Source organism: Oncorhynchus gorbuscha, linkage group LG23 (assembly GCF_021184085.1).
Source record: "Oncorhynchus gorbuscha isolate QuinsamMale2020 ecotype Even-year linkage group LG23, OgorEven_v1.0, whole genome shotgun sequence".
In the NCBI taxonomy this organism is placed as follows: Eukaryota; Metazoa; Chordata; class Actinopteri; order Salmoniformes; family Salmonidae; genus Oncorhynchus; species Oncorhynchus gorbuscha.
In genome coordinates, this window is record NC_060195.1 from 37,498,798 (window position 1) to 37,522,245 (window position 23,448).

Genomic DNA, 23,448 nt, shown 5'->3' on the forward strand with positions numbered 1-23,448 from the left:
GGGGAAGGGTACCAAAACATTTCTGCAGCATTGAAGCTCTCCAAGAACCCAGTGGCCTCCATTCTTAAATGGAAGATGTTTGGAACCAGCCAGGCTCTTCCTAGAGCTGGCTGCCTGGCCAAACTGAGCAATCAGGGGAGAAGGGCCTTGGTCGGGGAGGTGACTAAGAACCCGATGGTCACTGACAAAGCTCAAGAGCTACTCTGTGGAGATTGGGAAACACTTCCAGAAGGACAACCATCTCTGCAACACTCCACCAATCAGGCCTTTATGGTAGAGTGGCCAGACGGAAGCCACTCCTCAGTAAAAGGCACAACAGCCTGCTTGGAGTTTGCCAAAAGGAACCTAAAGACTCTCAGATAATGAGAAACAAGATTCTCTGGTGTGATGAAACCAAGATTGAACTCAATGGCCTGAATGCCAAGTGTCACGTCTGGAAGAAGCCTGGCACCATCCTTATGGTGGAGCATGATGGCGGCAGTATCATGCTGTAGGAATGTTTTTCAGCGGCAGACTAGTTTGGATGGAGGCAAAGATTAACAGAGCAAAGTACAGCCATCCTTGATGAAAACCCGCTCCAGAGGACTCAGGACCTCAGACAAGGTTCACCTTCCAACAGGACAACTAACCCAAAGCACACAGCCAAGAGAACGCAGGAATGGCTTCGGGACAAGTCTCTGAATGTTCTTGAGTGGCCCAGCCAGAGCCCGATCAAACATCTCTGGTGACATCTGAAAATTGCTGTGTAGCGACACTCCACAACCAACCTGACAGAGCTTGAAGATCTGTATAGAAGAATGGGAGAAACTCCCCAAATACAGGTGTGCCAAGCTTGTAGCGTCATACCCAAGAAGACCAGAGGCTGTAATCGCTGCCAAAGGTGCTTCAACACATGTATTAATTTGTCACATTTACGTTTGCTAAAATTTCTAAAAACCTACTTTTGCTTTGTCATTTTGGGGTATTGTGTGTTGATGGGGGATTTTTTTAAATATGGTTGTAACGTAAACGTCAAGGGGTCTGAATTACTATCCGTAGATCATTTTGCAAACGTGAAATTCAATCAGACATTTTCCCTTCAAACCGAAGGACTGTAAGCATCTCATCCAAACTCCAATGGAAGCACAGACAACCTATTTCAACCCACCATCCCATAGTAGACAGTTAAAGGGAATGAAGAACCAAGTGAACAGGAGAGAGCAGGGTCAGCGGAGAGTGTGTGTGTGCGTGTCAGTACAGGCCTGTTTGAGTGAATTCAAGAATGAGGGTGTGTGAGACTTACTTCAGTACCTTAAACCAGACTCTAGGTGCTGCTGTCATTGCCACTTGTTAACTACTGTATTCCAATACAGCAGGTACATTTATTCATGGTGATAGGTTTTCAGAGAAATGTGCACCTCCAGTCAATGATTCACTCACACTGAATGTGGGATAGTTTGACTGTGTAACCCATCATTCAGATGTGCCAAGTCTGTCAACTCAGTATTGCACAACGCAGCATGAACCACAACACCAGCAGTCTTAACCAAAATGTATTTTTTAAACATTTTATTCCATCATTAAAATCTCTGGCATCCACCATAATACTACAGTGAAGTTCTATTACATTTAAAACGGTCTTGAAATATCCAGACCCTCAGGGATGACCTCAATTACATACTCCATGTGTCCTCCCTCCCTCCTAAAAACCCATTGGAGGAGAAAGCCAGAAGTCCCTTCCCACAGACCTTCTCCTCCAATTGGTTTTGAGAAGGAGAGGGGACACGAGTACGTAACTGAGATCTTGTCTCATTTAAAGCCTTGCCATTGGCCACAGTGTCTGAGGTATGGAAATTAATTTAAAATTGGACGGACAGCAAAAGCAAAAAAAGAGGCTTAGGCGCAAATCAGATATTAGACTCATATCTCACCCAAATGCTTAGAGGTTAGGTGTGCTTTAGGAGTTTTAAAAACACTATTCAAGCGGCATCAAACACATGCACATTGCTCAACATAGATTGAAGTGAAATCCACTGGTTTCCATCCTCAGTACATATCATGTGATATGGTGAGGTCAACGTTCCTCTGTGGGCTGGAGAAGGCTGTGGCTGGCTGGCTACCTTTCAGCTTGGAGGCTCATCATGGCAAGACAATAAGGCACGGATGGTGGCAGGGATACATTAAGTCAATGTTTTTTTGTAATGAGAGACGTGTCATGGATTCCCTTCAGTGTGGATCAAGATCAATCACATTACTGGATACATAGAAAGCAGTTCAGAGAATGTCATTGAAGTGTTGCATGGTGTCCATTTAGTTGTGTGAGGGTAAGGATATACATTACTGAAGATTCCCTTTTTATTGGCATTATCAGAGGCTCAGTTTTGGTCCTCTTGTTTCTCTCCCAGCTGATGCTCATCCTCTCAGCCACCTCAGGGAAGACACCATCCGGGCTGATCAGCTGGGCCTTTTTATATCGGTCAGACATACAGTAAGAGAGGGGGAGGATCCCAGGGCAATGGAAGTGATCGGTTGAGTCTACATCCCCCCCTTTGCCGTTACAGCTGGAGGTGGGCAAAATGGAGTGATTATGAAGATAGTTGGGTGGGTGGGGGCCGTGGTCCCTCTATTACCCTACAGTCTGTGACAGGATGATGGCGAGGATGAGGACAGCAAGCACAGTACAGACCACTGCTATAATGATTGTCTTCTACAGAGGGGGAGAAAAAACAAACATGAGAGAACAAATACATCAGTACTTAAGGTAATAAATGTGGCGGTGATACACAGACAGAATTACCAAGGGAAATGAAGCTCTGAACATGGAAGGGAATATCATGCACTGTCAATCATCAGGCAATTCTGATCAACCGGGGCTCTTTGATGCAGAGCTTCTATTGGCTGATACGAGTCAGCGATTGACAGCAAGTGACATTCCCGCCCATCATAACACAGTGAGTCATCACTTACAGTCAAACAGGGCACACTACAAATCCCAAATACCCCAATGAGAAACATAGACCCACATATACTACCCCACACATTCACACAGAGCCCAAAGACACCATTGGGAGACACATACACAGTGTCAACCAGTGACACAGCCATAGAGATACATAATGCTATTTCTATGGACCATAACCCTTACCAAAAGCAACAAGTGCACTTGTGAAATGCTTCGAAGGAAGTTCAGATAAGACATGCAGTACACCCAGAGATAGCGCCAACACACCTCATAAATAGGCCAAGGAGCATGAACGCCTAAACATTTAAATACCTTCACACCCAGAGTCGAAGGAAAATGGAAACAGCCAAAGTTCCAGATCCACCCGCACCGCACCCCATTGTGACACCCCAGAGTCCCCCCCCCTGCTTTACTCACCCTTTACACAACTCTTATTCAGACACCTTCCATCAATTCTTCTTACTCAATCCCACCGACAACCCAATAATCAGAGCCACTATGGCGAGCACGATAATCAGAATCACCAATATGATCACCCTTTTCTGTGGGAAACAATTAAGTGTCTGTTTAACCACTTTTACAAAATGTTTTCTGTTGAGAAAAATCGGTGTTCACTATCGTGACCACTCCCGAACAGCAGTAACCAGTATTAACACATTTTCTTCCCCTGTAGGGTGGAAAAGATGATTATCAAGCCCCGACTACAATCAACACTTTATGTAGAGAAAGGGTCATGTCTACTTTTCACCACGTACTCCTGGACAAAGCGACAACATCTCTTTTCAAACAGCCTAAAAACACATGCATGACTCAAGAGCTAAATGTTGCATAAAGTGATCATAAATAACATGACGAAATACATAAAACTGTAGTTACTGTTGAAAGAAGGAGATTATATACAGCTAGAAAGGAAGTGGAAAATACAAAAGAGATGGAGAACGACCAGAGAAGTGTACAGTGTATATATATATCCATCTCCTCTTTCCTATTGGTCCAGATCTGGAGGAGGATGATTCAAGGTTTAGGATGTCAGGCCAATAGAGGCTGGTCAACGGAGCAGGGGCCAGGGGGCGGGACAAGGGTGTTTCTATAGCCACTCACACGACGGGCATCCTGCTGAAACTTGGCGGCTTTCTTAGGGTCAGCTACCGCCCGCTCTACGAAGCCAACCGATTGGTCCATGTTGCTCTCAATTCTGTCAATTATTCCACCCTGGCAGAGGGCAGGACATTGCAGGAAAGAGACGTGCAGAGGAATGGAAAGAGAAGAGGGAGAGAGAGACGGACAGAAGACAGAGGGACTACCTGTCCTAATTAGCTATCTGGTATGCTCTGAAAACCTGTAACGGAGGAAGACTGCAAAAATACCGTTGGCTGCAACTGTGTTAAATCAGGTTAAAACAGTAGTGTATATTTTGCATTGGTGAAATTATTTTTGGTGTGATATGAAAGTAAAGGGGTGTATGTTTCTAGAACTGTGGCGCAATTAAGAAGCGATACCTCTTTAGATGGAGTATTTGGCTGTTTTGGGTGCCAGAGCCAGTCTACCCCGGCAAATAACCTGTAAGGTACTTGGACCATAAGGAATAATGGTAGAGCACAGCTCAGGCTAACCGCACAGAAGCTTCTTAGAAACAGGCACAGTAGCACAGTAGGTTAGGTTCAGGCAGATAGCGGTTCTAGCTGATGGACGGGGTGCAGTACCTTGCGTGCTTTGCTCTGGTACTGGATGGCTTTCTTGGTCTCAGTCTTAGCCACTACTATGTGGTCCACAGCTTTAGACACTTGCACCTCTATATTGTTCACTATGTCACCCTGAAACACACACACACACACACACACACACACACACACACACACACACACACACACACACACACACACACACACACACACACACACACACACACAGTGAGTATACAGATATAGAACAAATACAAAACTTTGCACGCTAACTGAATACATCAGAGACAAAAACATCACAAAGAGGATTATATTAGAAAGACGACGCTTACCTCGCACACGGCTTTCCCTCGGAAAGCATAGGACAACCAATGAGATACAGGTGTTACAGAGATTATATGTAGTTGTGTGATGACTACCGTATTGGGTTGGGTGGATTCCAACGTGGCTTTAGTGATTCAGACCACTGTAGGCTACTAAGATGTTGAATCAAATGTGACTCTTACTGAGAATGTAGACTCCTACTGAAGATGAATGAGTGATGGGAGGGAGACAGATGGATGGATGGACACACACACAGGGAACTTCTGTCCCAAAGCATGGAGAGAGGAAAAAAAGCACTGCGGAAGGAGAAAGGGAAGAGGGTACTGGAAAAGATCAAGGAAAAACAGATGACAGACAGGGAACGAGGACGCAAACAAGACAGAAACAAAGACAGTAGGACAGTAGGGTTTAGAGATGCAGATATGAAATAGTGGATGGAGGAATCAATTAATGACTGAATAGACGGATCGGAGAACGAGACGTGTACCTGGCTCTCCACCAGCATGGCGATGTCTACGAACATGTCATGCAGCTCTTTGATGCTGCTTTCCAGACGCACAATGTCTTTGTGTCGCGCCTCGATCTCACTGAGAGCTTGCTTCGAGATCCCAGAGTCCATGATCTAAAGAGAGGAGGTGGTTAGTTCGTGCGTGCGTACTCACACACACACACTAAAACACTTTCTTACCCCTGAAGTGAAGACAGCAGAGTTTCCCCCCTCTAACATCTCTTCCAGCTCCTCATCTGTTGTGGCTTTTCCAGCTGAGAAACACGAGGATCATTTCACTATTATAACACACATAGGGTTTTGGTCCATTTGTGTGTATATAAAACTAAGACTGTAACTCACTGATCTCTAGCTGTCTCCGGATGCGTCCTTTACTCCTCTCCCTGAAGTCCACCTGGGCCTCATTGTACTTGGTCATCACTTCCACAAACTTCCTGGATAGCACTGCATGCTGGGAGGACAGGACAGGATCACAAGCCGTAACAATCTAATGGTTTGATATTCATTTCTATGGTCACATTGATGGTTCGGCACAGGGTTCGACAAGGACTTTCGGAGGCTGACCTGTGATTTGCGTATCCGCATGTCGGCTGAAATCCTCTCCTCTTCCTCAGACGCCAGATCCCTCTCGATGGCTGAGAACCAATCAACATCAGTACTCACCTATACCCGTATTAACCAATGAGCATTTAGTCTGTTTGTGCCGTATCATGTGTGAGGGACTCACTTTTGAGTTTGTTCCGGGCGTTGTTAGCCATCTTCTTGATGTTGTTGGTGACAGCCTCCAAGTCATCCTGTGTTTCTGAAGTACAAAACGCAAATAATACACATTTTAAAAAACACACACTGACAGTAACAGGCAACAAAGACAGAGGGAAGGGAGGGAGCCGAAGCAGTATGTTTTACTCTGGTCTGATGTGGGGGCAGACAGGATGACCGAGTAGAGCTTCTTGACTTCAGACACATTCTCATCAATCTTATCAATGCTGATCCTGATGTCGTCAATCTGAAACGGAGAGAAAAAGTCACACACAGTCACAAACACACACACACACACACACACACACGCACACAGTCACACACTTGGGAAAAATGAACTCACCTGAGAGAAAAAGTCATCCATAAAAGCTGCATTGTCAATAGCAATTTCCACTTCCTCATCGTCATTGTCACATGTCTAAGAGGAAAAGCAGAAGGCAATATCAGTACTGTATTCAAACAGTGGATCCACAGTATATGCACACTACACACTGACGTCATGAGTACAGAGACCACAAGGCTTGGAGATATTGACACTGTGAAGGGCGAGGACAGGGCTGAGGAGTGAACAGAACCAGTTCTTAGCTGACCTCTCCTGCTTAAATAAACACGTAAACAGACTTATTACAAGGCTATATCATCAGCTGGGCCCAGAACAGGGTTAAAGCCCCCATCTTTTATTTTTAAATGCAATCAATTTAACTCCAAATCCATATATTTGATAATTTCTTTCTTGGGCTTCATTTTGCCATTGAACTGCTCATTCTGATTGTGTGGGTGCATTGATACAAATGTAAAAATATTTACATATACAGCCCTGATTGGCGGATAGGATATTCTAGACCAGGAATGGTCCATTTTGATTTACACTGGTCATGAGGCCTTAAGGTCAACGGCATCATGAACTACCACGTACCATGACATTATAGCCAAAAACCTGGTTGCCTCTGCTAGGAGGCTGACACTTGGCCTTCCAGCAAGACAATGACCCTAAGCACTAATACAAAAGAAATGGTTAGTGGACCACAAAAAAAAAAAAAATCTACATTTTGCAATGTCCATCTCAGTCTCTGGACTTGAACCTCATCGAAAAAAAACATGGTTTGAATTGAAGGCAGCAGTCCATAAGCTCAGACAAAATGATATCAAAGACCTGGAAATATTCTGTATGGAGGAATGGTCTAAGAAAGTATTTCCCAACCCTGGTCCTCGAGTACCTCCATCAGTACACATTTTTGTTGAAGCCCTGGACAAACACACTTCATTCAACTCATTGAGGGCTTTATGATTACTTGACAAGTTTAAAACAGGTGTGCTTGTCCAGGGTTACAATAAAAAAAAAGGATGTACTGTTGGAGGTACTGAAGGACCAGGATTGGGAAACACTGGTCTAAGATCCTGCCGAAAGTAGTCTCCAATCTCAGAAAACATTTTATTAAAAGGCTCAGTGTCGCAAGGGGAGTGTTCCAAGTATTAAAAACATGGCTCTTAGGAACAGTTGAAGTCGGAAGTTTACAAACACCTTAGCAAAATACATTTAAACTCAGTTTCACAATTCCTGACATTTAATTAAAGTAAAAATTCACTGTCTTAAATCAATTAGGATCACCACTTTATTTTAAGAATGTAAAATGTCAGAATAATAGTAGAGAGAATAATTAATTTCAGCTTTTATACATTTCCAGTGGGTCAGAAGTTTACATGCTACCAAATACAATTGAGTGTATTGCCTTTAAATTGTTTAACTTGGGTCAAACGCTTCAGGTAGCCTTCCACAAGCGTTCCACAATAAGTTGAGTGAATTTTGGCCCATTTCCCCTGACAGAGCGGTGTAACTGAGTCAGGTTTGTAAGGCCTCCTTGCTCGCACACGCCTTTTCAGTTCTGCCCACAAATTTTCTATAGAATGGAGGTCAGGGCTATGTGATAACCACTCCAATACCTTGACTTTGTTGTCCTCAAGCCATTTTGCCACAACTTTGGAAGTATGCTTGGGGTCATTGTCCATTTGGAAGACCCATTTGCGACCAAGCTTTAACTTCCTGACTGATGTCTTGAGATGTTGCTTCAATATATCCACAATTGTCTTGCCTCATGATGCCATCTATTTTGTGGAGTGCACCAGTCCCTCCTGCAGCAAAGCACCCCCACAACATGATGACCCCAGTGCTTCACGGTTGGGATGTTATTCTTCGGCTTGCAATCCTCCCTGTTTTTCCTCCAAACAATATGATGGTCATTATGGCCAAACAGTTCGATTGTTGTTTCATCAGACCAGAGGCATTTCTCCAAAAAGTACAATCTTTGTCCCCATGTGCTGTTGCAAACCATAGTCTGGCTTTTTATGGCGGTTTTGGAACAGTGGCTTCTTCCTTGCTGAGTGGCCTTTCAGGTTGTCAATATAGGACTTGTTTAATAGACGCTTTTGTACCCGTTTCCTCCAGCATCTCCACAAGGTCCTTTGCTGTTGTTCTGGGATTGATTTGCACTTTTCGCACCAATGTACGTTCATCTCTAGGAGACAGAACGCGTCTCCTTCCTGAGTGGTATGACGGCTGCGTGGACCCATTGTGTTTATACTTGCGTACTATTGTTTGTACAGATGAACGTGGTACCTTCAGGCGGTTGGAAATTGCTCCCAAGGATGAACCAGATGTAGAGGTTTGAGGTCTTGGCTGATTTCTTTTGATTTTCCCATGATGTCAAGCGTAAGGTGGTACTGAGTTTGAAGGTAGACCTTGAAATACAGCCACAGGTACACCTCCAATTGACTCAAATCAATTAGCCTCAGAAGCTTCTAAAGCAGTGACATCATTTTCTGGAATTTTTCAAGCTGTTTAAAGTCAACTTAGTGCCTGTAAACTTCTGACCCAATGGAATTGTGATACAGTGAATTATAAGTGAAATAATATGTAAACAATTGTTGGAAACAAAGTAGATGTCCTAACAGACTTGAAAAACTATAATTTGTGGAGTGGTTGAAAAACTAGTTTTAATGACTCCAACCTAACTGAATGTAAACTTGCGACTTCAACTGTATGTATACAATGTCGTTCTCTGAGCAACTGTGTTAGTATAATATAATTTCCCCCCAAAATTAAGCATACAATAATAGCTCAGTTTTTCTATTATTTATTTTATACAGTCTTTCTTGCTCATATTTATCAAGGGTGTCAATAATTATGGACCCCAGGGTGGGTGGGTAGGTAAGTGGATAGACGAATAGAGATAGATGGCGAGTGGGAGATGGGGAGGAAAAGAGTGAGAGCAAGCACTCTAAAATAGTTGGGGCATTATATAACTGGGTTTTGGGAGAATAAAATAAGAACAAATGCTTCCCCATCCTTTTACAGGAAAGGAGAGCGCGAGCAGAGATTCACCCCCCTCTTCCTTCCTCTCCGTGGGGGCCGATCCGAAGGCCAAAGACGACAACCCAGATGTCATTTCTCTGCTTACAATTATAACATGCGTAAGCGCTCCAACAACTTAAGTTCGGAAGTATAGACCGAACACAGAGTTATAGGCCTCAGGAACTCGTGACAATCCAACCTTGAACTTTCTTAACTGCTGAATGTCAATCTCTGTACTATAAACATTTGAATTCAGTGGCAGTGTTGGTCAAGATTTTTTTTTATGAGCATGGATTTATTTCTATTACAGCATATTGGATGACTGTCATTCACATTCCATTCACCCAGTTCAATGTAACATCGATAGTTTTAGGCTCATCACTTTGCTGGTTGTATAATTCCATCTTGCACCTACAAGCTCTCCTCCTCTCACCTTTTGTATTTGCTTGTGGACTTGAATGCACAACACAACAGCTGTCTGTGACCAGGTGCAAACACCTCTCCAAGCCAAACCTTCACACCATAACCTTCACAGCCGACATAGTTGTCACCATATTAACACATTAGTCAACCAATTTTAACTAACGCTGTAGTAAACCCACCAACCAATCCATTTGTACAATCACGTAGTACAGTATGCAGTTTAGCAGTTATACCGGCAGGCCATGGTGGCAATAAATTAATAAAACTGAAAGCTTCCCTAGACTTGGAAGAGCTGCAGCAAATATTTCCATAACTAAACAAAGATATAGACCACAGCACATCATTTCAAATGGGAAATAATGAGTCCTAGTGGGTAGAACAGGCAAGGTGGCGGGCAAAGCCACGAACGAGCTAGGCGCATTCTAGTAAATATTCGCATATTTCCGTTAGGGAACGTGTGCAATAACTCAAGTCGCCTTTGCATTCCTTCTAAACAACTATATTTTTAAAAACTTTGGCAAAGAGTAAAGTCCACAAAACTTGGTCCACTCTTTTCAAGAGATCGTAGATTTTGGAACAGAAAACAGTATTGAGATCAAATGTTTCATTGATGAGAAAATTAGCAGAATGTCAGCTAAAATAAGTCTCCTTTCATCTTCTCCCACTGCCGGCCAATGGGCAGTGAAATATCTGTCTCAATCTTCTATCAGTAAAGATGGCGCCGACAGACATGGCAGCTCTGCTTCTAGCTCCTAAACAGCTTTGCAGTATTTTGTTTTTTTGTGTGTCATTCCTTACATTTGCCCAGAATTATTTTCCATAATATTTAGATATTTCGTAATTCCATTATTTTAGATGTGTGTATTGTTGTGGATTTTTAGATACTACTGCACTGTTGGAGCTAGGAACACAAGCATTTCACTACACCCGCAATAACATCTGCTAAATATGTGTATGTGGCCAAAAAGAAAATTGATCTGTGCTTGCGGTGTTGGATAGCCATAGCCAGCTAGCTAGCATTCCTCTCTGGTTGTTTAGTATACAAAATTAGCTGCATTAGCTAAGTAAGCGAAAGGTAAACTAAACCCCCCCCCCCTTCCTACCCCTCTGCTGCTTCTCCTTCATTTTTTTTTTATTAACAAATTAGTTCAAAACTTTAACTATTTTCTCTGTCTCTCTTTGAGTCAACTACTTACCACACTTTATGCACTGCTGTGCTAACTGGCTGTAACGTATGCTTTCAGTACTAGATTACTTCTCTAATCCTTTGATTGGATGGACAAGATATTAGATTGGAGGATGTCCTCCGGAAGTCATAATTACTGTGTAAATCTATGGAAGGGCGTTAAGAACCATGAGCCTCCAAGCTTTTGTATTTAAGTCAATGTACCCAGAGGAGGACAGAAAGTAACTGTCCTCCGGCTACACCAAAGTGATACACCAGAGGGTGCTGTTGAGGTTACTGTAGACCATCGCAAAACAATGTGTTTTAATCAGTTATTTGGTGTCATGTGAATATATTGAGTATAGAGTTGAGGTCGACCGATTATGATTTTTCAACCCCGATACCGACACCCAAAAAAAATCCGATACAGATTAAATCGGACGATTTTTTAAATGTATTTGTAATAATGACAATTACAACAATACTGAATGGAAAAAAAAGCCTGAAATTCACTGAGTAGGATGTTCTTCCCCTTCCTCCTATGAGGAGCCTCCACTTTTTGACATCATCCTTTTTGATTTAAACAAAAAACATTCCATACATGTTTGCCAATGGAAGTGGTCAAGAAGTTACTTTTTTGACCCAAATGCCAAAACATTCAGGACACAACAGTGCTCAAAGTTGACCCATTTTGCATACTCCCACCATACCATTAGACATCCATTTCTTAAAATCACTGGAAAATATAGATATCATTTAAAACAATAAAACTATTTTATTATTATTATACTCTGGGATGCTGGCCTTCTAGGTAGAGTTGCAAAGAAAAAGCCATATCTCAGACTGACCAATAAAAAGAAAAGATTAAGATTGGCAAAAGAACACAGACAGTGGACAGAGGAACTCTGCCTAGAAGGCCAGAATCCCGGAGTCACCTCCTCACTGTTGACATTGAGACTGGTGTTTTGCGGGTACTATTTAATGAAGCTGCCAGTTGAGGACTTGAGGCGTCTGTTTCTCAAACTAGACACTAATGTACTTGTTCTCTTGCTTAGTTGTGCACCGGGGACTCCCACTCTTTCTATTCTGATTAGAGCTAGTTTGTGCTGTTCTGTGAAGGGAGTAGTACACAGTGTTGTACGTGATCTTCAGTTTCTTGGCAATTTCTTGCATGGAATAGACTTAATTTCTCAGAACAAGAATATACTGACAAGTTTCAGAAGAAAGTTCTTTGTTTCTGGCCATTTTGAGCCTGTAATCAAACCCACAAATGCTGATTTCCAGATACTCAACTAGTCTGAAAGGTGGCCAGTTTCATTGCTTCTTTAAATCAGCACAACAGTTTTCAGCTGTGCTAACAATTGCAAAAGGGTTTTCTAATGATCAATTAGCCTTTTAAAATGATAAACTTGGATTAGCTAACAATGTGCCATTGGAACACAGGAGTGATGGTCGCTGATAATGGGCCTCTGTATGCCTATGTAGATATTCCATTAAATTTGCCGGTTCCAGCTACAACAGTCATTTACAACATTAACAACGTCGACACTATTTTCTGATCAATTCAATGTTATTTTAAATGGACAAAAAAAAAGTGATTTTCTTTCAAAAAATGACATTTCTTAGTGACCCTGAACTTTTGAATGGTAGTGTACATCAACCGTTTGTCTTTTCCAGTGATTAAAACATGGACGTCTCAGTCATGGTCAGTTGGGGTTTGCAAAATGGGTCAACTTCGAGCACCTTTATCTCTTGAATATTTTGGCATTCAGGTCAAAACGTAACTTTCTGAGCACTTCAACAATGGGCAAATGTGTATGGAAGGTTTCGTTCAATTCAAAAAGGGGCGCTGTCAAAAAGTGATTCCATTCAAATGTATGTACCCCATTATAAAAGTAGCAGAACTCAAGAAGTCTGTTTTTAGTGTTCAATTTAAAGTTGCATCAGTTTTATATCAACTAACGTCTAATAATGAACGTAAATTGACTATATAATCTTGTGATTCAGGAAGCATCACTTGCCATTGGCCTTGGCTCTACAGGCCTTTGCCTTTTAGCTGCAAGGCTTTTTGGTTGCCATTTGCTCTTTAGCCACTAAGGCTATTATAGGCTAACATCCTTTTAAGCCTCTATTATAGGCTAACATCCATTTAAGCCTCTTTGACATAACTACCCTGTACCTCGGAAGCACTTCATTAAAACTTTTACTTCGACCAGATCCTTTGACTTAAGTTTTACCTTTAGTCAACTTTGCTATTGCTTTTACAACTAACTGTTGTACTAGTAGAACTGCCAGGAACAATGGAGACACTCAAGTTTTTAAATCCTATATCTCTTGATACATTCACGAAAATAGTCATGGCCTCTAAGCATTCCAGCTGAACTCCAACTAAACTACTGGGAGAGCTACTTCCTGGCCTTCCTATGCTGAACATAATAAAACGGCTCCCTATCCTCTGGCTGTGTACCAAACTCACTAAAAAAGTGGCAGCAATAAAGCCTCTCCTGAAAAAGCCAAACCTTGACCCGGAAAATGTAAAAAAAAATAAAAAATAAACAATTGGCCTATATCTCAAAAGGAAAATGTAAAAGCTGTTGCACATCAACTCACTGCCTTCCTGATGACAAAAAATGAATACAAAACACTTCAGTCTTGTTTTAGGCCCCATCATAGATAGTACTGAGACTGCACTCGTGAAGGTGGTAAATTACGTCAGACCAAGGCTCTGCATCGGTCCTCATGCTCCTAGACCATAGTGCCGCTTTTGACACCATCAATCACCACATTCTTTTGGAGAGATTGGAACCCTAATTGGTCTACATGGACTAGTTCTTGCCTGGTTTAGAAATCTGTCAGAAAGATATGTTTGTCTTTGTGGATGGTTTGTGCTTTGAGAAATCAATTGTAAGTGTCGGTGTTCGTCAAGGTTCCGTTTTAGGACCACTATTGTTTTCACTATATATTATACATCTTGGTGATGTCATTCAGAAACACAATGTTACCTTTCACTGCTATGGGACGACACCCAGCTGTACATTTCAATGAAACATGCTGAACCACTACAATTGCCTAACCTGGAAGCCAGACATAAGGAAGTGGATGGTGGAAAATGTTTGACTTTTAAACTCAAGACAAAACAGAGATGCTAGTTCTAGGTTCCAAAGAAACAAAGTGATCTTCAGTTAGCGCTAAACACGGATGTTAGAATATTTTACTAGAACCAAAAACATTTGATCATATTACTCCAGTGCTAGCCTCTACACAGTCTACCTGTTAAGGCTAGGGCTGATTTCAAGGTTTTACTGCTAACCTACAAACATTACATGGGCCTGCTCCTAGCCATCTTTTCAATTTGGTCCTGCCGTACATACCTACACGTACGCTACGGTCACAAGACGCAGGCCTCCTTATTGTCCCTAGAATTTCTAAGCAAACAGCTGGAGGCAGGGCTTCCTCCTATAGAGCTCCATTTTTATGGAATGGTCTGCCTATCCATGTGAGAGATGCAGAATCAGTCTCGACCTTTAAGTCTTTATTGAAGACTCACCTCTTCAGTTGGTCCTATGATTGAGTGTAGTCTGGCCCAGGGGTGCGAAGGTGAATGACAAGGCACTGGAGCGACGAACCGTCCTTGCTGTTTGCCTGGCCGGCTCCCATCTCTCGACTGGGATTTCTTTGCCTCGGAGTCACAGGCTTACTAGTGCTCTTCCACAGCGTCCCTAGGAGGGGGGTGTCACTTAAGTAGGTTGAGTCACTGACGTGATTTTCATGTCCGGTTTTGCGCCCCCTCAGACTCATGCGGTGAGAGGGCTATACTCAGCCTTGTCTCAGGGAAGTAAGTTGGTGGTCTGTTGATATCCCTCTAGTGGTGTGGGGACTGTGCTTATATCCTGCCTGGTTGGCCCTGTCCTGGGGATATCGTCAGACGGACACAGTGTCCCCCAACCCCCCGTCTCAGCTTCCGGTATCTATGCTGCAATAGTCGATTTGTCAGCCTTTCTTAAAGTATGGGTCGCAGACCTGTTAATGGTGGGTTGCGATGCGTTAGAGTAAATGTATCATTCTTTCATTCATTACTGGAATTGATTTGGCCAAGTGCAACTGTGCTTTCATTGCGCTCTCTGCTGAGCAGTGGTGTCAGTTTGGCAGCTGCACGAGTGGGAGGGAGATGCCCGTGTGTTTCGCCGGTTCACCAGATCAGTTCTTGAAGATCACTCCGCGCACCACACGCTGCAACGCTGTCGTTCAGCAGCAGATGATGCGCTGTCTGCCAATGACTTGTCATTCCCACTCGCCATCAAATAAGTCAAGCCAGCCACATTTCTGGCTGAGCGCAATTGTCATGAAACGCGAATACGGTGAAACGCGATTGCATTTCTTCGTCTCTTGGTTTCATAACTTTGAGAAATAACAAGGAGCGCCCACAATTTATTTTGTGCGGGGAAGTGCTAAGTAACGAGTCTCAAAACTAACAAATTAAAAAAAGACACATCCTGACCAAACATTCATAGCATGACGGTAAACCCAGGGAGTTATTTCAGAACAGGGAAGAATGCTTCAGGAAACAGTGCTTCAACACTGGAAAAGTCAGCTAGCTAACATTGTTGTCGTTTTATAACAGATGATATGCAGAAACAAGGGAGTACTCTCTCTCATAGTAGTAGACCTCAAACAGTCACACTCCAAACTCCACTATGGCCAAGACCAAAGAGCTGTCAAAGGACACCAGAAACAAAATTGTAGACCTGCACCAGGCTGGGAAGACTGAATCTGCAATAGGTAAGCAGCTTGGTTTGAAGAAATCAACTGTGGGAGCAATTATTAGGAAATGGAAGACATACAAGACCACTGATGATCTCCCTCGATCTGGGGCTCCACGCAAGATCTCCACCGGTGGGGTCAAAATGATCACAAGAACGGTGAGAAAAAATCCCAGAACCACACGTGGGGACCTAGTGAATGACCTGCAGAGAGCTGGGACCAAAGTAACAAAGCATACCATCAGTAACACAATACGCCGCCAGGGACTCAAATCCTGCAGTGCCAGACGCGTCCCCCTGCTTAAGCCAGTACATGTCCAGGCCCATCTGAAGTTTGCTAGAGAGCATTTGGATGATCCAGAAGAAGATTGGGAGAATATCATATGGTCAGATGAAACCAAAATATAACTTTTTGGTAAAAACTCAACTCGTCGTGTTTGGAGGACAAAGAATGCCGAGTTGCATCCAAAGAACACCATACCTACTGTGAGGCATGGGGGTGGAAACATCATGCTTTGGGGCTGTTTTTCTGTAAAGGGACCAGGACGACTGATCCGTGTAAAGGAAAGAATGAATGGGGCCATGTATCATGAGATTTTGAGTGAAAACCTCCTTCCATCAGCAAGGGCATTGAAGATGAAACATGGCTGGGTCTTTCAGCATGACAATGATCCCAAACACACCGCCCGGGCAACGAAGAAGTGGCTTCGTAAGAAGCATTTCAAGGTCCTGGAGTGGCCTAGCCAGTCTCCAGATCTCAACCCCATAGAAAATCTTTGGAGGGAGTTGAAAGTCCGTGTTGCCCAGCAACAGCCCCAAAACATCACTGCTCTAGAGGAGATCTGCATGGAGGAATGGGCCAAAATACCAGCAACATTGTGTGAAAACCTTGTGAAGACTTACAGAAAACGTTTGACCTCTGTCATTGCCAACAAAGGGTATATAACAAAGTATTGAGATAAACTTTTGTTATTGACCAAATACTTATTTTCCACCATAATTTGCAAGTAAATTCATTAAAAATCCTACAATGTGATTTTCTGGATTTTTTTTCTCATTTTGTCTGTCATAGTTGTAGTGTACCTATGATGAAAATTACAGGCCTCTCATCTTCTTAAGTGGGAGAACTTGCACAATTGGTGGCTGACTAAATACTTTTCTGCCCCACTGTAGCTAGATAGCTAACGTTTATAAGTAGCTTGCTAGCTTGCTTTGGTTGTGTGCAACACTAAGTAACAGTACATATGAAGATGAAAAAGATTAGGCCTACTGTACATCTTACTGTAGAAATGATTGGTGAAAACAAGTGTAAGTTGGAACATTTGCTGTTAAAATTCAAGTAACAATTTTTATTCTGAACTAGAATAAACTAATTGAAGCGAGATGCTTTTTGAGGCAAACAGTTTGGCACCACATACCTATGCGAGTCATGGTTCTCAACTCTGGCATACAGACACAGACTCCATGCTGAGCAAGATCTCAGGGTTGCACAATCAAAAACTGGGCCCAGAATAGACATGCTGGTTGAAGCATCATCAACCACACACACACACACACACACACACACACACGCTCATTAGGTTTGTGTGTGCGCGCATGTGTTTTCTGCTCTACATTTGTGTGATCAAAAATAAACATGAATAGCCATTTATATTATTATATTTGTTATTTGTCTATATTGCATTTGTTTTAGGCTTGCATAAGAGCAATGAAATGTTCCGATATTTACATATAGTTGCATGTTTTCATAAACGTGGGTCCCAGGAAAACAGACTTTCTAATTTGGGTCCCAGGCTTAAAAATGTTAAGAACCCCTGGTCTATATGCCGGGGGAGCTAGGGTCAGTATTAAGTCTGGTGTAATTCTCCTGCCTTATCTGGTGTCCTGTATGAATTTAAGTATGCTCCCTCCCTAGGACCATGACTCAGGACTACCTGGCCTAATGACTCCTGGATGTCCCCAGTCCACCTGGTTGTGGTGCTACTCCAGTTCCAACTGTTCTTCCTGCGGCTATGGAGCCCTGACCAGTTCACCGGACGTGCTACCTTGACCCGGACCTTCTCTTTTTTAGACTCTCCCACACTTTCTCTCTACCACACCCGGTGTCTCGACCTCTGAATGCTCAGCTATGAAAAGCCTATTTACTACTGAGGTGACCTGTTGCACCCTCTACAACCACTGTGATTATTATTATTTGACCCTGCTGGTCATCTATGAACGTTTGAACATCTTGGCCATGTACTGTTATAATCTCCACCCAGCACAGCCAGAAGAGGACTGGCGACCCCTCATAGCCTGGTTCCTCTAGGTTTCTTCCTAGGTTCCTGCCTTCTAGGGAGTTTTTCCTAACCACTGTGCTTCTACATCTGCATTGCTTGCTGTTTGGGTTTTTAGGCTGAGTTTCTGTATAAGTACTGTGACATCTGTTGATGTAAAAAGGGATGTATATTTACACATTTGATTGATCTTCAGAACAAAGTTGACCACAAATACAAAGTTCACTACAAATCCAAAGTTGGCAATGTCTTTGCAATTGATACAAACTAACTCTAGAATCTCTGAATAAGCCACCTCAATATTTGCTACTGTAGGTGGTAATATCGCTCTTGTAACATAATTTTGATGTTAAGATATGGATGGAGGCGAAAGAAAAACACCTGTTCAGGCGAGGTGCAATAGAGAACTTGAAAAAGAGATCCGCACAATTCAGAAACTTAAGACGCAATCAGTTTATAACCATCTGAGCTGGAGAAAGCTGAGCCGAGAACAGCGCCCTTTCAATCCCATCAATAGACACATTCTCCAACAACGCACTTAGCAACCATTCTCTCTGCGCTGTGTTTTGAGAGAAAAAAACGCACGTTACATCTCCGGCCGTTGTAGAAAAGATCCATCCTTAAAAAACACTCGTAAGCCTAACACGGAACCCAAACCAGCTGCGTGCGTGCTCCATTGTGCATAAATGTATTTTGTCCCCCCACACCAAACGCGATCACGACACGCAGGTTAAAATACCAAAACAAACTCTGAACCAATATTAAATTTGGGGACAGGTCGAAAAGCATTAAATATTTACAGCAATTTAGCTAGCTAGGTCCTCTAATCCGCCAATTAATCCACACATAAAACGGTCAACCCGAATCTTTTCTAGTCATCTCTCCTCCTTCCAGACTTTTTCTCAACTTCACTTTATATGGCGATTGGCAACTTTCATAAATTAGGTGCATTACTGCCACTGACCTCGTTCGTCTTTCAGTCACCCACATGGGTATAACCAATGAGGAGATGGCGCGTGGGTAGCTGCTTCTATAAACCAATGAGGAGATAGGAAAGGCAGGACTTGCAGTGCGATCTGTGTCAGAAATAGATCCGACTTCCATTTCAGCCCTTGGCAACGCAGACGATCATTGGCGCACGCGAGCAGTGTGGGTGCAATAATTGAATAACATAGATTTCTAAATGTATTTTGCAATGCTTGCACACGCGAGCGGTGTAGTCAGCCTGTAAGTTCAATCGCTATCGGGAAGCCGGGACCTGGTCTAAGTCAAGACAGGGCTGCTTAAGTTCTCACAAGTCTCCGAGTCAGTTAATTTCCCTGTCAATCACATCCCATACAGGTTTGACACAAAACAAATACAGTCCGTTTTTAAAATCCTAAAACTGGAAAGGACAGTGTTCATCAGGATCTTTTTTAAATTTTATTTTTTAATATATTTTTTTACAACGAGAGAGCTGTATATCGACACACTTGTGATTTACACTGGCACTATACACGTAAAGACATGGCACACCCGCATGCCTTGTCAAAACACACAAACAGTCTCTTTCTCTTTCACACAGTGGTAGTGCTGCGGCAGTGAGATAAGACTAAGCACTCGTTTCCTTCCTGTCTTCTCACTTAGTCGCTCTCATTTAGCATAAACAAGGAAGAGAGGGAATAAAATGTGTGAAAGAGAGAGAGGGTTGTGATGAGTATCTTGTGCATCAGTTTAACACCGAGACCACAAGGTTAAGAGGGAGTGTCTCTCTTTCTCCCCTTAGTCATCGGTTATAAAAAACTTCCACAACCAGACTCATAAACAGCAAACTGGTCTTGTGATTTACAACTCCACTTGCCTTTGTGATTAGAGGCTTCAGATTCTGCATATGTAACTTGATGCATATGTAACTCGAGGTATGCCTAGTTGCATACTTCCCCTGTAACAGGGTAAATAACTAGACAGTCTTTACAACGGCACTGCATCACTGATCATTCGTCTATAGACATACTTCGATTGGTCCTTGATCTATAGGGTCATCATAATGGAGCCGTTTCATTGGTCCTCACATTGTATTTCCGCTACGATGCTTAAACTCAACCATATGTTCTTCCTGGATCTAGTCTAGTACATTAATGCCGTGAAAGACTTTACAGACAAACAGATCATGCTTATGTTGTACAGGGGCTCCAATTAGATTACACTATCCCTAATAACTGTTTTGGGATCAGCATTTCCTCTCCGAGAGCTGAACCATTCCCAATGTGAATTTTACTACACCACAGAGAGAGAATGACAGGTTGTGGAGAGAGAGGGATAGACTGGAAAGAGATTGAAGTAAGAGAGGCAACCTTGCTGTCAAAGGCTACTGTGACTGAAGCCCGAGAGATAACTGTGACTGATCTCGAGGGCGACACTGCACTGGAGTGAGACTAGTGCATAAAGGCCATACTACGGGAGACAAGACAACAACTTTGAGTGTCACTGTGTACCTGAGGGATGCATGTCTGAACATGTCTTTAGAGTAGTCAGACTGCTGTACAGAGAAGGCAATCTATATGGAGATCTAGCTGTAGAGTTACTACAAAGACCAGACTGAATATAATATGTGTCCAGGGAAATTATCTCCCTCATTTCCTGTTGTAGTCGGTTCTGTCTACTGCACCAGTCAGCTGACATTTTCATGCTTCGAGCACAACAATACAGCCACACCAAGTTAAACATTAAAAGGAAAACAGATGAGAGAACCCTACAGATGTTCAAGGCCTCCCATCAGTCTTGTTTTTATGTAAATGGCCGTCCCTAAAACTGCCACACCATTTTGACTTTACTTACCCTCCCAGTAGAAATCCATTGTACCTGGGAGATTACGACTCAGGGCACCATTTGACAAACTAAACATGGCACATATTTGTCCACCAATAAGGCCATGGTAACAGAATCTGACACGGCTGGAGTGGATCAGCAGCGCCTCACCCAAAGGCTAACCGGACATTCTTCAACTGGAAATTTACATCCGGGTTGTTTTGTGTTAGAAACTAGGCTACGGGCTTTCACATTGAGTGGGTTAATGTCTAAATAATCAATACAAGTTCTAGGCTAATAGTGTGGAAAGGGATCTGAGATGTTGAACAATCACCAATCTCACCACTATAGGCCTTGCATTACACTACTGATTGTTAATTAGTATAGGTGTCAATTACAACTGCAGCTAAATTACAGGAGATTATAAACAAAAGGTGGGAATGAAAGCATACAACTGTCAGCCCAAATTAGAAATCAATTGACCACGTGATGCCACATTCTCCAATACCCGAAGCACGCCAGGAATCAGTGCACACTTGACACACCCGTGATCCCGTTACCTTGTCCTCAACCCCCCACTCGCTGACTGCCACACAAGACACGAACATCTCCCCAAGAGAGACGCAGGCAATGACACTGAACAAGAACATCAATACTTTACATGTCGTGTTTGTTTCATGAGCTTAAATAAAAAATCCCAGAAATGTTCCATACGCTTCCCTGTTAGTGACCATTTCCCCTTAGACAAGATAATCCATTCAACTGACAGGTGTGGCATATCAAGAAGCTGATTAAGCAGCATGGTCACAAAGGCGTACCTTGTGCTGGGGACAATAAAAGGTCACTCTAAAAGGTGCAGTTGTGTCACACAACACAATGCCACAGATGTCTCAAGTTGAGGAAGCGTGCAATTGGCATGCTGACAGCAGGAATGTCCACCAGAGCTGTTGCCAGATAATTGAATGTTCACTTCTCTACCATAAGCCTCCAACAGAATTTGGCAGTATGTCCAACCGACCTCACAACTGCAGAGTATTTCTGTCTAATAAAGCAATTTTGTGGGGGAAAACGTATTCTGATTGGCTGGTCCTGGCTGCCAAGTAGGTGGACCTATGCCCTTCCAGGCCCACCCATGGCTGCACCCCTGCCCAGTCATGTGAAATCCATAGATTAGGGACTAATTTATTTATTTTAAATCAACTGATTTCCTTATATTAATTGTAACTCAGTAAAAATCTTTGAAATTGTTGCACGTTGCGTTTATATTTGAGTTCAGTATAAATATCCAAGTTGATGAAAAATAAAAGCATACCAGAAACGATTCTCTTTTCCATCTCTCATGCATCTTTTCAATCGCAATTAAAGTAATTCATTACGTAGCCATGTAATCAAATCAAATAGCGGCAGTCCAAATAGGGTTTCGAATAGGCTGATGAATATCTTGTGAACTGCCTAATAACACTAATAATAAGTTAAATAATTTTGTCGAATGATTCACTTCCTTGCATAGACCACTTATAATTTGCATGCTGGCCCACACAGGAGGTTCTAACATTTGTCTCACTCTGTGAAAAGGTGTCCCTGTCACACTTCCCAGACCTCACTTACTGCTTTAAGTTGTTCCAATCGGTCCTTCATCTTGACGACTGTTAATAAACAAGCTAAAAAATAAATATAGTAATCTATATCTTAAAAACACAATCCCCAATCTGTGAAATCCCTCAACCAGCTGGACAGCTAGCTGTTGAACTGAATCCCACCGCCAACCAAAGTCTCTCTTGGCAAGGTTCTTCTTAAAATGACTTTTGCTGCTGAAATACTGCTTTTTCCACCAATAGTCCATACAATATGGCCGCTAGGGGAGAAACTAAATCTCTTCCTCTTCGGTCTGGGGATTAAAACAAATTGTGTACACCCTACATAATTTCTCGCTCGCCACAAGTAATTGTTATACAACGCACATTCGAACTCACGCATGCGCGATAGGCTCCTTGCTTGTCCAGTTGTCGTGTATGGGGCCACGCCCAGACCAGCGTGATATCTACCTGTGCGTGTTGGCCAACCAATGTCCTATAAAGGGGAAGCATCTTCTCGGTGGAATTCATGTAACTTTAGTGTGTTTTCACATATAGTCATCTTTAAAGTAATAATAATAATAGTTGTACCATGTACCATGTTGTGTCGCTGCCTTGCTATGTTGTTGTCTTGGGTCTCTCTTTATTTAGTGTTGTCCCTCTTGTTGTGATGTGTGTTTTGTCCTATATTTATGCTGTGTTTATTTATTTTCATTCCAGGCCCCAGACTCCGCAGGAGGCCTTTTGGTAGGTCGTCGCTTTAAATAAGAATTTGTTCTTAACTGACTTGCCTAGTTAAATAAAAAATAAAATAGTGAATTCTGGGGTAAAAAAACAAAAAAAACAGTGTTGCAGTAGTCTAGTGTGTGGTGCGGGAATAATGACAAGTGATCCTGGGGA

At 42.6% G+C, this 23,448-nt stretch overlaps 1 protein-coding gene across 3 annotated transcripts; it reads right to left on the reverse strand.

Moving 5' to 3' along the window:
• Nucleotides 1-1,542: 1,542 nt before the first annotated feature.
• On the reverse strand, nt 1,543-22,949 carry LOC124011008 (syntaxin-3-like). Of its 3 annotated transcripts, none has more exons than XM_046323913.1 (11): nt 22,583-22,949; nt 6,558-6,632; nt 6,362-6,461; nt 6,183-6,257; nt 6,020-6,090; nt 5,798-5,906; nt 5,636-5,709; nt 5,435-5,569; nt 4,645-4,755; nt 3,359-3,483; nt 1,543-2,686 (listed from the first exon to the last, which is right to left on the reverse strand). In XM_046323913.1, the coding sequence occupies exons 1-10, from the start codon at nt 22,610-22,612 to the stop codon at nt 3,391-3,393; spliced, it is 873 nt and encodes a 290-aa protein (XP_046179869.1). In that variant the 5' UTR covers nt 22,613-22,949; the 3' UTR covers nt 1,543-2,686; nt 3,359-3,390. The 3 variants fall into 3 exon arrangements, with proteins under 3 accessions (XP_046179869.1, XP_046179866.1, XP_046179868.1); XM_046323910.1 differs by lacking the exon at nt 22,583-22,949 and adding an exon at nt 21,535-21,677; XM_046323912.1 differs by lacking the exons at nt 3,359-3,483; nt 22,583-22,949 and adding an exon at nt 21,535-21,671.
• Nucleotides 22,950-23,448: the final 499 nt, after the last annotated feature.

Coding starts and splice junctions, on each gene's coding strand:
- LOC124011008 (XM_046323910.1), bottom strand. CDS start 21,624: ATGTTCTTGTTCAGTGTCATTGCCTGCGTCTCTCTTGGGGAGATGTTC. Junction 6,633..21,534: donor AGTGGGGGGTTGAGGACAAG/GTAACGGGATCA, acceptor TTTTCCTCTTAG/ACATGTGACAATGACGATGA. Junction 3,484..4,644: donor ACCAGAGCAAAGCACGCAAG/GTACTGCACCCC, acceptor TGTTTCCCACAG/AAAAGGGTGATCATATTGGT.